At 43.5% G+C, this 15,969-nt stretch overlaps 1 protein-coding gene across 1 annotated transcript in view; it reads right to left on the bottom strand.

Annotated features, from left to right (window-relative positions):
* The window catches only part of CHRNA7 (cholinergic receptor nicotinic alpha 7 subunit), a gene marked incomplete at both ends in the record, with an annotated part of 130,544 nt that overhangs the window by 70,689 nt on the left and 43,886 nt on the right, over positions 1-15,969 (bottom strand). Inside the window, one exon of the mRNA XM_082617046.1 lies at positions 5,659-5,703. Coding sequence (XP_082473172.1) covers positions 5,659-5,703 — 45 coding nt within the window. The remainder of the gene's footprint in view (positions 1-5,658; positions 5,704-15,969) is intronic.

Genomic DNA, 15,969 nt, shown 5'->3' with positions numbered 1-15,969 from the left:
TTACATTTAGGTCTCAAATCCATTTTCAGTTTATTTTTGTGTATGGTGTTAGAGAGTGTTCTAATTTCATTCTTCTACATGTAGCTGTCCAGTTTTCCCAGCACCACTTATTGAAGAGACTGTCTTTTCCCCATGGTATATCCTTGCCTCCTTTGTCATAGATTAGTTGACCATAGGTGCCTGGGTTTAACTCTGGGCTTTGTATCTTGTTCCATTGATCTATATTTCTGTTATTGTGCCACTACCATATTGTCTTGATTACGGTAGCTTTGCAGTATAGTCTGAAGTCAGGGACTCTGATTCCCCCAGCTCCGTTTTTTTCTCTCAAGACTGCTTTGGCTATTCGGGGTCTTTTCTGTCTCCATACAAATTTTAAGATTTTTTGTTCTAGTTCTGTAAAAAATGTCATTGGTAATTTGATAGGGGTGGCATTGAATCTGTAGATTGCTTTGGGTAGTATAGTCATTTTCACAATATTGATTCTTCCAATCCAAGAACATGGTATATCTCTCCATCTGTTGTATCACCTTTAATTTCTTTCATCAATGTCTTATAGTTTTGTGCGTACAGGTATTTTGTCACCCTAGGTAGGTTTATTCCTAGGTATTTTATATTTTGTTGCACTGGTAAAGGGGAGTGTTCCCTTAATCTCTCTTTCAGATTTTTCATCATTAGTGTATAGGAATGCAAGAGATTTCTGTGCATTAATTTTGTATCCTGCTACTTTACCAAACTCAATGATTAGGTCTAGTAGTTTTCTGGTAACATGTTTAGGATTCTCTATGAATAGTACCATGCCATCTGCAAACACTGACAGTTTTACTTCTTCTTTTCCAATTAGTATTCCTTTTATTTCTTATTATTCTCTGATTGCCGTGGCTAGGACTTCCAGAACTATGTTAAATAATAGTGCTGAGAGTGGACATCCTTGTCTTGTTCCTGATCTTAGAGGAAATGCTTTTAGTTTTTCACCATTGAGAATGATGTTTGCTGTGGGCCTGTCATATATGGCCTTTACTATGTTGAGGTAGGTTCCTTCTATGCCCACTTTCTGGAGAGTTTTTATCATAAACAGGTGTTGAATTATGTTAAAAGCTTTTTCTGCATCTACTGAGATGCTCATATGGTTTTTATTCTTCAACTTGTTAATATGGTGTATCACATTGATTGATTTGCATATATTGGAGAATCCTTGCATCCCTGGGATAAATCCCACTTGATCATGGTGTATGATCCTTTTAATGTGTTGTTGGATTCTGTTTGCTAGTATTTTGTTGAGGAGTTTTGCGTCTATATTCATCAGTGATATTGGTTTTTAATTTTCTTTTTTTGTAGTCTCTTTGCCTGGTTTTGGTATCAGGGTGATGCTGGCCTCACAGAATGAGTTTGGGAGTGTTCCTTCCTCTGCAATTTTTTGGAAGAGTTTGAGAAGGATGGGTGTTAGCTCTTCTCTAAATGTTTGATAGAATTCACCTGTGAAGCCATCTGGTTCTGGACTTTTGTTTGTTGGAAGATTTTTAATCCCGGTTTCTATTTCATTACTTGTGATTGTTCTGGTCATATTTTCTGTTTCTTTCTGGTTCAGTCTTGGGAGGTTATATCTTTCTAAGAATTTGTCCATTTCTTCCAGGTTGTCCATTTTATTGGCATAGAGTTGCTTGTAATAGTCTCTTAGGACACTTTGTATTTCTGCAGTGTCTGTTGTAACTTCTCCATTTTCATTTCTAAATTTATTGATTTGAGTCCTCTCCCTCTTTTTCTTGATGAGTCTGGTTAATGGTTTATCAATTTTGTTTATCTTCTCAAAGAACCAGCTTTTAGTTTTATTGATCTTTGCTATTTTCTTTGTTTCTACTTCATTTATTTCTGCTCTGATCTTTATGATTTCTTTCCTTCTGCTAACTTTCGGGTTTGTTTGTTCTTCTTTCCCTAGTTCCTTTAGGTGTAAAGTTAGATTGATTATTTGAGATTTTTCTTGTTTCCTAAGGTAGGCTTGTATAGCTATAAACTTCCCTCTTTGAACTGCTTTTGCTGCATCCCATAGGTTTTGGATCGTCGTGTTTTCATTGTCATTTGTCTCTAGGTATTTTTTGATTTCCTCTTTGATTTCTTCAGTGACCTCTTGGTTATTTAGTAACGTATTGTTTAGCCTCCATGTGTTTGTGTTTTTGACGTTTTTTTCCCTGTACTTTATTTCTAATCTCATAGTGTTGTGGTCAGAAAAGATGCCTGACATGATTTCAACTTTCTTAAATTTACTGAGGCTGGATTTGTGATGCAAGATGTGATCTATACTGGAGAATGTTCCATGCGCACTTGAGAAGAAAGTGTAATCTGCTGTTTTTGGATGGAATGTGCTATAAATATCAATTAAATCTATCTGGTCTATTGTGTCATTTAAAGCTTCTGTTTCTTTATTAATTTTCTGTTTGGATGATCCGTCCATTGGTGTAAGTGAGGTTTTAAAGTCTCCCACTATTAGTGTGTTACTGTCAGTTTCCTCTTTTAGAGCTGTTAGCAGTTGTCTTATGTATTGAGGTGCTCTTATGTTGGGTGCATATATATTTATAAGTTATATCTTCTTCTTGGATTGATCCCTTGATCATTATGTAGTGTCCTTCCTTGTCTCTTGTAACATTCTTTTTTTTAAAGTGTATTTTATCTGATATGAGTATAGCTACTCCAGCTTTCTTTTGATTTCCACTTGCATGGAATATCTTTCTCCAACCCCTGACTTTCAGTCTGTATGTGTTCCTAGGTCTGAAGTGGGTCTCTTGTAGACAGCATATATATGGGACTTGTTTTTGTATCCATTCAGCAAGCCTGTGTCTTTTGGTTGGAGCATTTAATCCATTCATGTTTAAGGTAATTATCAATATGTATGTTCCTATTACCATTTTCTTAATTGTGTTGGGTTTGGTTTCGTAGGCCCTTTTCTTGTGTTTCCCACTTAGAGAAGTTCCTTTAGCATTTGTTGTAGAGCTGGTTTGGTGGTGCTGAATTCTCTTAGCTTTTGCTTGTCTGTAAAGCTTTTGATTTATCCATCGAATCTGAATGAGATCCTTTCTGGGTAGAGTAATCTTGGTTGTAGGTTCTTCCCTTTCATCACTTTAAGTAGATCATGCCACTCCCTTCTGGCTTGTAGAATTTCTGCTGAGAAATCAGCTGTTAACCTTATGGGAGTTCCCATGTATGTTATTTGTCATTTTTCCCTTGCGGCTATCAATAATTTTTCTTTGCCTTTAATTTTTGCCAGTCTGATTACTATGTGTCTCACTGTGTTTCTCCTTCAGTTTATCCTGTATGGGACTCACTGCGCTTCCTGGACTTGGGTGGCTATTTCCTTTCCCGTGTTAGGGAAGTTTTCAACTATAATCTCTTCAAATATTTTCTTCAGTCCTTTCTCTCTCTCTCTTCCTTCTGCGACCCCTATAATGCAAATGTTGTTGTGTTTAATGTTGTCCCAGATGTCTCTTAGGCCGTCTTTATTTATTTTCATTCTTTTTTCTTTATTCTCTTCTGTAGCAGTGAATTCCACCATTTTGTCTTCCAGGTCACTTATCCGTTCTTCTGCCTCAGTTATTCTGCTATTGATTCCTTCTAGTGTATTTTTCATTTCAGTTATTTTATTGTTCTCTGTTCTTTAATTCTTCTAGATCTTTGTTAAATATTTCTTGCATCTTCTCGATCTTTGCCTCCATTCTTTTTCCAAGGTCCTGGATCATATTCACTATCATTATTCCGAATTCTTTTTCTGGATTGTTGCCTACCTCCACTTCATTTAGTTGTTTTTCTGGGGTTTTATCTTGTTCCTTCATCTGGTACATAGCCCTCTGCCTTTTCATCTTGTCTTTCTGTGAATGTGGTTTTTGTTCCACAGGCTGCAGGTTTGTAGTTCTTCTTGCTTCTGCTGTCTGCCCTCTGGTGGATGAGGCTATCTAAGAGGCTTGTGCAAGTTTCCTGATGGGAGGGACTGGTGGTGGGTAGAGCTGGCTGTTTCTCTGGTGGGAAGAGCTCAGTAGAACTTTAATCCGCTTGTCTGCTGATGGGTGGGGCTGTGTTCCCTCCCTGCTGGTTGTTTGGCCTGAGGCAACCCAACACTGGAGCCTACCCGGGCTCCTTGGTGGGGCTAATGGCAGACTCTGAGAGGGCACACACCAAGGAGTACTTCCCAGAACTTCTGCTGCCAGTGTCCTTGTCCCAACAGTGAGACAGAGCCACCCCCTACCTCTGCAGGAGACCCTCCAACACCAGCAGGTAGGTCTGGTTCAGTCTCCTACGGGGTCACTGCTCCTTTCTGTGGGTCCCAACGCACACACTACTTTGTGTGTGCCCTCCAAGGGTGGAGTCTCTGTTTTCCCCAGTCCTGTTGAAGTCCTGTAATCAAATCCTGCTAGCCTTCAAAGTCTGATTCTCTAGGAATTCCTCCTCCCATTGCCAGATGCCCAGGTTTGGAAGCCTGAAGTGAGGCTCAGAACCTTCACTCCAGTGGGTGGACTTCTGTGGTATAAGTGTTCTCCAGTTTGTGAGTCACCCACCCAGCAGTTATGGGATTTTATTTTATTGTGATTGTGCCCCTCCTACCATCACATTGTGGCTTCTCCTTTGTCTTTGGATGTGGGGTATCTTTTTTGTTGAGTTCCAGTGTCTTCCTGTCAATGATTGTTCAGCAGTTAGTTGTGCTTCTGGTGTTCTCACAAGAGGGAGTGAGAGCACATCTTTCTACTCCGCCATCTTGAACCAATCTCTTCCAAAGCCCCATCTTTGGTAGAGAGGTAGATTTCCCATTTTTTATGTTTAATAATTATTTATTAAGATTTGTAATTAGTGTCACCTTGAGGAATTATGTACCATTAATCACTATAATCCTAAATCGATCCAGAAGAAAAATTCTTAACACTTATTTTCTGAAGGAATAATTTTTATGTAAATATTTACATTTGAGAGAACCAAGACAGAATGATTAATATAAGAGTTTCAAACATAAAGTTATATCACATTTGGATAAAATTCTGTGTGGAAAGTGGAATAGAAATATAAGTGCAGAGAGAAAATGGGAGTATGTAAAATATCAACCAGTTAAAGAAGGGCTTGTTTGTATATTTTTTTAAATTAATGATATGGGCATCAAATTATATGGCACTTAAATAGATTCAATTTAAAATAGAGACTGACAGTTTTATTTTTAAACGTCCATATTTACAATTCAATGTAAGTAACATAATTTGTATTTAATTAATCTGGGGTTAGAACTTTAGATGTCAAGGTTAAAATACATGAATGAAAAAATACAGCTTCTCAAAATTCTTGCAGGGGTCACTGGAGCAGGAAGTGTGAAGGCCTCCGGCTTACGTGTCACTCTGTCACATTCAGACATGCATGGCTGGAGCCAGGGGGAGCAGGGCACGCACTCCCAAGCCCTAAGGACCAGTTAGGGTGCAGGCCGTGGACATGCACATGCAGACCTGCAACTTATGACTTGTGCATATTTCTGTCTTGCAGGGTTTAGTGCAGGACATGCAAAGGCGGGGTGGTCTGGTTCACTGTTTGCATACGTGAAGGTGGGAGGACAGTCCTGATTTGTCTTACAGGACCTTCACTGTGATTCCAGCACAGGCATTGTGTAAGCAAGAGCAGGAAGCCACGGTCGCAACTTACCATTTGCAGCCAAATGTTGGTGGTCAACACTTGGTTCTTCTCATCCTTTAAAGGAAAAAAAAAAGTCAAAAATATGGTTTATATGATTTACATAAGAAGAAATGATACCCTTATTCATGCACCAATTTGATGGTTGGGAAGGTTGGCGTGTGTGGAAAATAGAATTCATGGAGCATTTCCAAATATACTCCAGCATTTCCCCAGAGTGCAGCTTTTCTATTTATGCTGAAGTAATACACGTTCATTACAGAGCTCTTACAAAAGATGGAAAAGTATAAAAAAGAAAATTAAAACCCTGCAACCCCACCATCCCGAGATGATACCTGCTAATGGTTTATCTTATTTTTCCTTACACATTATTTATCATTTGTATACTTAAAAAATAAGACTGGGTGCAGATTCTAATCTTTTAAAGTCAAGTTTATTAGCAGAATGGATAGAGTTTTAAGCAAACTGAAATATTTTAGGATTCCCTCCCCCCGGGAAAGGGAGTCCCCGCCCCGTCCCGTGACAGCTGCGGCACCTGTGCTAACAGTGTGGGACCCATTTCTCCCTGAGCCCCAAGGGTCTGCCTGCCTTTCCTCCCATCCTCCATCAGCCTGGCATCACCCAGGCCCTTGACACACACCTGCAGGGTACATCCTGTCCAGGTGAGCAAACTAAGGATCAGAAAGGTGGTTCCTTTATGAAGGAACCATTCACACTTGGATCTGAGTCAACAGCCCCTCTTTCCACATTTCCAAACAGAGTGGGTTCCAAGCTGGGCGCCAAAGTCTGCATTCTTTCCAGGAAGCTCTGGAGAGCGGATCGACCGTGGCTTTGCCCCTGCACTGGGCACCCAAAGAAGATGCTAGTCAACATGGGGCCTTTCCATCTGGGATGCAACTGTTTTTTCAGCATGGCTGGCAAAGCCCAAAAGGACCTAGCAAAAGTCACAGTGCACACGGAGACAAACAAGCCTATTTCATGCAATAGTTCTGCTGAGAACGCTGTTCACTATTTCGTGTTCAATTCCCACCTAAAAGACTCTGTAAATTAGCAATTTTCACCCTCTCCAGGAGAAAGTACTTATTAATGCTGAGATACCCAGAGGCTGAGGCCATAAGCCCCTCCAGCAGGAACTACCTGGCCTGGCTCCCTGATGGCAGTCACAAAAACAGACCCAGTGGCAGAAAGAACACCATCTACTGGTGCATGGTCTCAGGGCAGGGACACAAGTGAGAAATAGATGCTGCTTCTCCTTCAAATACAAATGTGTTGAATGCATAAGAAGCTGGCAGAGATTCTTTGATGCATCAATGCCCCTGTCCCAGTAGCTCACCCTGGGTGCCTCTGAGAGGTGAGAGTTGGGGGCAGGAAGGTGGGTGTAAATCTCACAGAGAAGATCAGGCTGCCTAAGGAAAGACAGGGGACCAAGTCCCAAGGGTCCCGGGCCAGGGGCTGTGTCCAGAAGAAGCTGCCAATTCTGTTACAAGAAAAATACATCCCCTTTTTCAAAATAACACATGCCAGGGGTTTTGGTAGAAAAAGCTGTGGAGCTAACCTCTCTCTATCCTCTGTGCAGAGAGAACAGTCCCTGACAGAGCCATGCATCTGAATTGCAAGAGGGCTCTAGTTCCAGTCCGATCTCCAGTACTATTTGAAAGCACTGATAAACTCTTATAGGACATATGTCCCTTGTCTCAACTTATTAAGGAGTTGTTTTTAATCGACTTAAAATTAGCCAGTGTTCCATTCACGTGGCTTTCTTTCTTTTAATTGCATCCATGTCTTCTGAGAGATCTTCTGAGAGAAAGTCTTCTGTGGTTTGGGAGCTCAATTACGACCAATCTAATTAAAAGGCTTTCTTCTTTCCAATATGTTAGCTGAAACCTCATTAGAGGGAAATGAGATTTCTGTGGTGTGCGACAGCATGGGACTGAGCAGGCATTTCAAACTGTAATCAACGCAAAGCAGCAGCCAGCCTCCAACGGAGGGAGCAGCAATGTGGGTGGGGGAGCCTCCACGGAGATGCGGGAAAACCCTGCAGGACCAGCAGAGAGGCTACTCTCTGTGTTCCCAAGGTGGGCCCCTCACACCACCCTCATCCCAGGGCCACCCACTGGCTGAGTCTCAGCTCTCAGTCTGCATGGTGACAAGGCGTCCCACCTCCTTCCCACCCCCTTGTGAAGTATGTCCTTCCCCCCAAAGACTGAATGTTTGTGTTGCCCAAATTTCCGATGTTGAAACCTACCCCGCGCGGGGATGGTATTAGGAGATGAGGCCTTTGGAAGGTGTTTAGGTCATGAGGGTTGTTTCACCCTCATGACCAGGATTATTGTCCTTAATAAAGGGACCCCAGAGGGCTCCCTCACCCCTTCTGCCATGTGAAGACCCAGTCAGAAAACAGCCATCTATGAACCAGGAAGCAGGCTCTCACCAGACATCAAAGCTGCAGGTACCTTGATCTTGTACTCCCCAGCCTCCAGAATTATGAGAAATAAATGCGTGTCATTAAGCCACTCAGTCTATGGTTCTTTGGTTACAGCAGCCGACCTGATGGAATGCAGGGCCCTCACAGGGTCTGAACTCTGCTCAGCTCCAGACAGGCTCTCTGCCCTCCTCCAGCTGTACTGCTCAAAGAATCCAGTCTCAAGTCCTTAGGGCAGCACACAGCCCTTTCTACAACCCACAGTCCAGCCAAGTGTTCATTTGCTCATTCATTCATTCACTCATTTGACAAATATTTCTGTAGCACTTCCTGTTTTGGGCATTATGCCAGCCTGACATGCACAGTGGGAACTGAATAGACACGGTCCCTGAGCTCATGGAATATAAAATGTGGGTGGAGGGTGGGATAACACAATTCGACAATGACACACCTATGATTAACAAACGGTGACAAGTCACAGAGGACAGGAACAGAGCCCCTTCAGAGGATGACAGGGAGACGAACTTCACCAGAGTGACGGGGATGGGATCCTGAGGAAAAGACATCACCTTTACTCCCTATGACCCTGCAACACCAAAGCCACAACCCCTCACGCCCACTGTGTGCACCCCTACCCTTCGAGATCTTGCTCCCCACTCAACCCCCAAGTGCCTGCCCTGCCCCATGCCGTCCTCCTTCCTCCTGCACAAGCCCAGGGGCTCCAGGAGGGAGCCAGCAACCTGGGCAGACCTGTGGCCTCGGACAGCAGAGTGCAATTCAACCGAAGGAGGAACCTTCCTGCCAATTGTCCAGCTGCTTTAGAAGGGACCTAACATGTATCCACAAGGATACATCATTTAATGCTTAATAAATCTATTTTCCATTTCAAAAAAGAGGGGACCTATAGACCAGTTCCTGAGTTGTAAGCACAGAGGATGGCCACCCTTCTGGTCCACCCCTGGGCTGGCCACCTGAGGGCGAAGCCAGGTGACCAGGGCCTGCAAGGTCTGCAGAGCCAGATCCCGCACACCCAGTGCCCCTGCCACAGCTTCCCAGCCTCGTCCCCGCCACCCTGCCACCCACGGTGCCCTGCTTCTTGATGGAGTCTTCGCCTCTGCATTCAACTGCATGGCCTCAGGGGCTGCACGTCCTACACACTGAAGCCGGGTGGAAATCAATTCTCACCCTGGGCGGAAGCTCCCTCCTCTCTCACCTCGTCCTCCTCCACTGACACCCCGGTCACCAACCCCCGTACTGCTCTCGCACTTGTGTGAAATCAGGAACCAGCCACTGATGCTGAACTCAGCAGTCACGACTGGCACAGGCTGGAGGCACACAGGTCCAACACTGGGACTCTTGGGAGGGAGAGGCGGATGAGGCTTCCAAACCCTGACTCCAGACCCTGGCCCAGGGGCTGTAAAAAATAAGCAGGTACAACCCCCTGAGAACAAACAGCACAGGATCCGGGCATGGGTTACAGTGATTCCAGACCCTCAGCAGCCGCCTGCCCATCACAGCCCTGACCCAACCCGGCAGGACAGCACACAGGAGCAGAGCCCCCGACACTGGCTGCCAGAAAAACCCCCTGGGCTCCAATCAGCTGCCCCCTATCGGGCACTCAGTGTCTGTGGTTTCAGTGTTCTCTTCTCAGAAATAGGGAGACAATAGCTGCCCCCACCACCTCCCAGTCTAGGAGGGACGAGGGTAGAGTCACCCAGGCTGTGACATATGACTCGGCTCTAGTGTGTCACTGTGTGGTTGGTCTCTCTCTCTCTCTCTCTCTCTCTCTCTCTCTCTCTCACACACACACACACACACACACACACACACACACACACACGGCTCCCCCACAAGACCCAGGCTCCTTGCTGACCCTGGGATCTCACAGGAGGACACAGGACCCCTGAGTGCCATGGAATCACACAGACCAGTGCACAAAACACCCCAAAGCCAACCCCTTCTTTGTTTTTCAAATTGAGCACTTCAGAATATATTCAGCCTCAAAAAAGAAGGAAATCCCACTATTTGCGACAGCGTGGATGAACCTGGAGCACGTTACGTTAAGTGAACAAAACCAGACACAGAAAGATCCTGCATGATTCCACTTGTATAACGAATCTAAAATAATCCAACCCACAGAAGTACAGAGTAGAATGGTGGCTGCCAGGGGCCAGGTGGGAAATGAGAGGTATTAGTCCAAGGGTGCAAAGTTTCAGTTCTGCAAGATGAACAAGCCCCAGAGATCTCCTGTGAGGCACAGAGCCTGTAACTAATAATGCTGTAGCGTAGACTTAAACATTTGCTAAGAGGGTAGATCTTATGTTAGGTGTTCTTATCACAGAAATAATAATTATAATAAATAACAAAGAGGGCAGGAGGAAACTTTGGGAGGTGATGGGTATGTTTATGGCATAGATTGTGGCGAGAGTTTCACAATGTATGGTTATCTCCAAACTTGTCATATTGTGTACATTAAACACGTATAGCTTTTTGTATGTCAGTCATACCTCAATAAAGGGATTTTTAAAGTATACTTTAAGTAGCCATGCTTTTTAAAACTAATCTCCTGGAATAATCATGTGTCTGTTTTAGAGTACAACCATTCTGATGTGCTATCCTGCACACCTGCAGCAATTATTCTTCTGGAAGTTACAGGGTGACATTATTCAACATTATTTTGCAGAGCTCCCAATACTTTTCCTTTGCTTTTGTGTAAATGCTGAGAAAAAAAATAGGTAACAATAGATCTGTGTCTCAATTCTTGTTTGCAGAGAAAGATAACATAAATTTTTATTTATGTAGTACTCTGCAGTTTTTTTTTTAACAGGGATCACTTCTTTTATCTAATTTAATCTTTACATTAACCATATTTTTGTCCTGTTTTTACAGAAAAATAAATTGAGAGGCTGTGATTTTCCCTGAGTCAGCGAGATATTAGGGCTGAGAGAAGAGTCATATCCAGCATAAGAAATAAACGCCTAAAAGTCAATAAGAAAAAGGCAGACAATCCAACAGAAAAACGGGCAAAAGATGAACAAACCCATGATTTTCACCACAGAGGATAACAGTAAATGATATTTGAAAATAACACAGCTAAACCTTAAATAGAGTTTGCAGTCTTCTGAATGTGATACATACACACACACACATACACACACACTTTTTTTTCAAACTCATTACAGTCTTGTGACAACCACACAGCGAAGTCAGTACTGTTATTATTCTCATCTCATAGCTCAACACCAGTGTTTCAGCCGCCAGGTGACTCTGCTCCCAACGTCCTAAGGAAACACTTTGGTGATGGTCACAGAAAATGATTCCCTTTGGCATCTATACGGCACAGACATTCTCAAACTACAGGCTGGAAACCTCTGAGTTTCTGAGATGCTTCCAGAGGATCAGTGAAGCCACATCTTTTTCACAATCATGAGAAGTTATTAGCCTATTTCACCCTCATTTACTCATGAACGGTTTGGTAGAGCTTGGCAGAGACCACGTGACATACAATGCAGCAGACTGCCACAGAAGTGGATCAGAGAATCCAGCTGTCTTCTACGAAGCTGGGCATTAAGGAGATTTGCAAAAATATAAAACAATGCTACTCTTCTCACTAAATGTGTTTTTCCTGGGAAAATACAGTTATTTTTCTTAAAGTATTAGTTATGGTAACAAGGCACGGGGTTATTATTTCGAAAGAATTCATGGACTTGAAAATGTTTTCTTAGTTTTTATTTCAAACATGGTAATAAATATTGATATATGTAACCCATGTAAAAAAACTGGGGGGGGGGGGATCTGCAATAACTTTTATGAGAATAGAGGGGTCCGGAAGCTTAGAAGTTTGAGAGCCACTGGTGCAGGCCTGGCGTTCCTAAGACAAGGCGTTCCTGGTTCTTGGACCCAGGGGCCCGGCCCCATCTCTGTTCTCATTTGGGGGTTGCTCAGAGTCTATGTTTTGGGAGTACAGTGTGAAAAGTCTGCCCCAGCCTCCCCAGGGAGGGGCAAGGGGTTCGAGGGTGCACTTTTTACTAGGACTGAAAGGGCTTCTTTCTACTTCTGTTAGAGGAAGAGCCTCCCTGTCTCCCCCAAGAGGACCCAAATCTGGAAGAATGAAGCCTGAGATCATGAGAGCAGAACCAGAGAAGAGAGTCCATCTTGAGGCAGCAGGACTGGAAAGTGGAGGAAGGGTGGAGGCGCCAGGGGATTATGGATATAGGAAAGAGGGGGAAAGAGGTGGACTCCAGTCACACTGGTAAACCACTCAAGCTTCATCTGAACTCTCTCTGGACAGAAACAATAAATTTCCCTTTATTCTGAAGCCATCATCTTGACTGAATCAGTGTCTAAGCATCCCCTTCACAAACGTAGCACACATAACAAGTTATCTCTGACAGGACTCAAGGTAAGCAACTGCACGCAGAGATGGACTCCACAAATGCCTGGGTCATGGAAACCAGTGCTGGAGCTTCAGCATCAGGCTCCTCCAACAAACTCTCTTGGGAACCTGGCTGTGGAAAGTCCCATCAAAACGAGGTCCTCTGAAGACAGGAGCTAGTGATAGGGGATCTCAACACAACCCTCAGTGTGGAACTGGTGCCAAGGTGGGTTCAAAAGGTCGAAGGGAAGGGAAAGGGATGAGATACATGAAAGAAGGCAGGAGCTGGAAGTGAAAGCAGTAATGTTTTCTTTTTTTGTTATTTGACATTTATAATATTTCTACAAGCAATGTAGATTAATTGGTTTAATAAATTAAGCAAAAATAAAGATCACATAAAAGGAAAGAATATATATGAAAAAAATTACCACCATTATAGCTCAGAAAATTAAAAACTATGAGTAGACACACCCTCATAAGGCATGGGCAAGATGAAAAAATTGGAATGACAGATTCACATAGTTTGGCAATGAATGAATGAATGAATACATAAATAATTTAAAATAGCAAATGCAAGGAAGAAAGGAAGGCAAGGAGACAAACACAACTAAAATACAAAATACAATCTGGAAAAAAGCCCAATTAAGACAAGCATGCTTCCCATGAATTCTTTCTACTATATAACTCAATAAAGCCTTGGATCAAATTAAACATGATTTCAAATACGAGATTATAAAATACCGAATGAAATAAAAGGGAGACTGCAGAGCTAAACAAATAAACTGAGAACCAAAACAATACGGTTACATGGCTAATAAATTTGAGCCAGAAAAGAACAAAACAGACCCAGCTGAAAATTGAGTTACTGGCATGAAGGCAAGGCATGAGACAACCACAGTATGTAGAGGAAAAACACAAAGAGATTAAGTCAATTAGGGACGTGGACACAGAAGTGCCACAAGGAGGGCACAACTTGAGCTGAAACAGAGAACACGCACGTGGGAAACAGAAAGTGTCCTGGGACCACGCACAGGAGACACACTTCTGGTTCTAGCAAAACAGTAAAATCCATGACCTGAACACTGTCCTGCTACCAAACACCTAGAAATGCTGGAGAAAATCACAGAAATACCTTCTTAAATGCAAATGGAAGCTCACAAAAATGGAAGAGAAATCTTCAAAAACAAAAGATCCAATAGGAAACGGAAAAGAACACTGTTAGGGACACTGGTGGCGCAGTGGTTAAGAATCTGCCTGCCAGTGCAGGGGACACAGGTTCAATCCCTGGTCCAGGAAGATCCCACATGCCACAGAGCAACTAAGCCCATGAGCCACAACTACTGAGCCTGTGCTCTAGAGCCTGCAAGCCACAACTACTGAGCCCACATGCCACAACTACTGAAGCCCACGTGCCTAGAGCCCATACTCCACAACAAGAGAAGCCACTGCAATAAGCCCAGTCACCACAGTGAAGAGTAGCCCCCACTCGCCGCAACTAGAGAAAGCCCGCGGGCAGCAAAGAAGACCCAACACAGCCAAAAATAAATAAATAAATAAATAACCTTTAAAAAAATAAAATAAGCTTCAGAAGGAGAAAATTTAAAGAAATAATGACTGAGAAATTTCCAGAATTGCTGAACTAATCCTCAGTTTAAGGAAGCTCAACAAGTTACTCAAGAAGATAAATATGACTCAAAAACTAATCAGAGTTTAATCATTTTTTTCAGCTCCTATATGTAAAGAGCTTAGAATTAAGCTCTTATAGCAAGAAAAAAAAAACTGAACATACTGAAAATCAGTGACTTTGGTTGGACCCATGAGAACTTGATGTCGCAGTGTAAAGTGCCACACCGAAATCTGAAAACAGGCGAATTCAGAGTCATAGACAAGACCTGCTTACCTGGGGCAGAGGCTACTAGAGCCATAAACTTGCAATAACACCCACAAGGTCATTTTGATGAGTCTCTGTTTGCTGAGGATAAACTTGAGTGAGAATAAGAAAGCTCCAGGGAGCCACAACCTTGGGGACACCCTACACTCTCATGGATTTCATCTCCAGGAGCCCCATCAAGTTCTCAAGGTAAATGTGCAAGAAAGATCCCCTTGTAACTCTGGCACAGGTAGGGAAGGAGTAACTCTTAGGAAACAGGCCACCCAAAGCCTTCTCAATAGCAAAGCCTACTCTCCAAGCTTTCCAGAGCTTGATCTCCACCATTCCTCCCACACCGGTGCCCTGGAGCCTTTCTATCCCATGCGAAGGAGGGGACAAAAGCCATCATAGGAGGGAAACACTTGTAAAGGCCAGAGCCCAGGGACACAGACAGACCCACTGAAAGACTGAGATTTAACCCTAACACTACAGAACCTATAGAACACTTCCCCTCCCCCACATCATCCCATCACACTAACACACCAGAATAAGGGCAGTGGGAACCACTGAAAAAGCTGCAGACTCCCTCTGAGGAGGGGTACTGAGCGAAGACCAAAATCAAGAGGGGAGACAAAAACAGACACTAGAAGAATCTGAAACTTCTGACACAGAAAGCTACAGCAAACATTACAGCCCAACTACTAGCCAAACTAACATAAATTCTCACATTAAAGGTATATTTATTTCAATTTCTATTACCTTATAGGATATTTCTGATTTATAACAGAACAACTACAAGGCAACTAAAAGACAAGAAAAAAGTATGAAGAGACAAAGCAAGCATCAGGAAAAGACTGTAATATGACACAGATGTTGAAATTATCAAACACTAAATTTAAGATAATATGATCAATATGTTAAAGGGCTCTAAAGAAGAAATAAACAACATGCAAGAACAGATGGGTAGGGGGAACCTTCAAGATGGCGGAGGAGTAAGATGTGGAGATCATCTTCTTCCCCACAAATATATTAAAAATACATCTACATGTGGAACAACCCCTACAGAACACCTACTGAATGCTGGCAGAAGACCTCAGACTTCCCAAAAGGCAAGAAACTCCCTATGTACCTGGGTAGGGCAAAAGAAAAAAGGAAAAACAGAGACAAAAGAATACGGACAGGACCTGCACCTCTAGGACGGAGCTGTGAAGGAGGAAGTTTCCACACACTAGGAAGCCCCTTCGCTGGCAGAGACAGGGGTGGCGGGGGGGAAGCTTCAGAGCCACAGAGGAGAGTGTAGCAATAGGGGTGCAGAGGGCAAAGCGGAGAGATTCCCGCACAGAGGATCGGTGCCAACCAGCACTCACCAGCCTGAGAGGCTTGTCTGCTCACCTGCCAGGGTGGGTGGGGGCTGGGAGCTGAGGCTCGGTCTTCAGAGTTCAGATCCCAGGGAGAGGACTGGGGTTGGCTGCGTGGACACAGCCTGAAGGGGGCTAGTGCACCACAGCTAGCCAGGAGGGAGTCCGGGAAAAAGTCTGGAACTGCCTAACAGGCAAGAGACCATTATTTTGGGGTGCACGACGAGAGGGGATTCAGAGCACCGCTTAAAGGAGCCCCAGAGACAGGCATGAGACACGGCTATCAGTGCAGACCCCG

Source organism: Mesoplodon mirus (assembly GCF_964341445.2).
Source record: "Mesoplodon mirus genome assembly, chromosome: 4".
In the NCBI taxonomy this organism is placed as follows: Eukaryota; Metazoa; Chordata; class Mammalia; order Artiodactyla; family Ziphiidae; genus Mesoplodon; species Mesoplodon mirus.
Note: the sequence above shows the minus strand (reverse complement) of the source record. Positions and strands in the feature narration are given on the sequence as shown.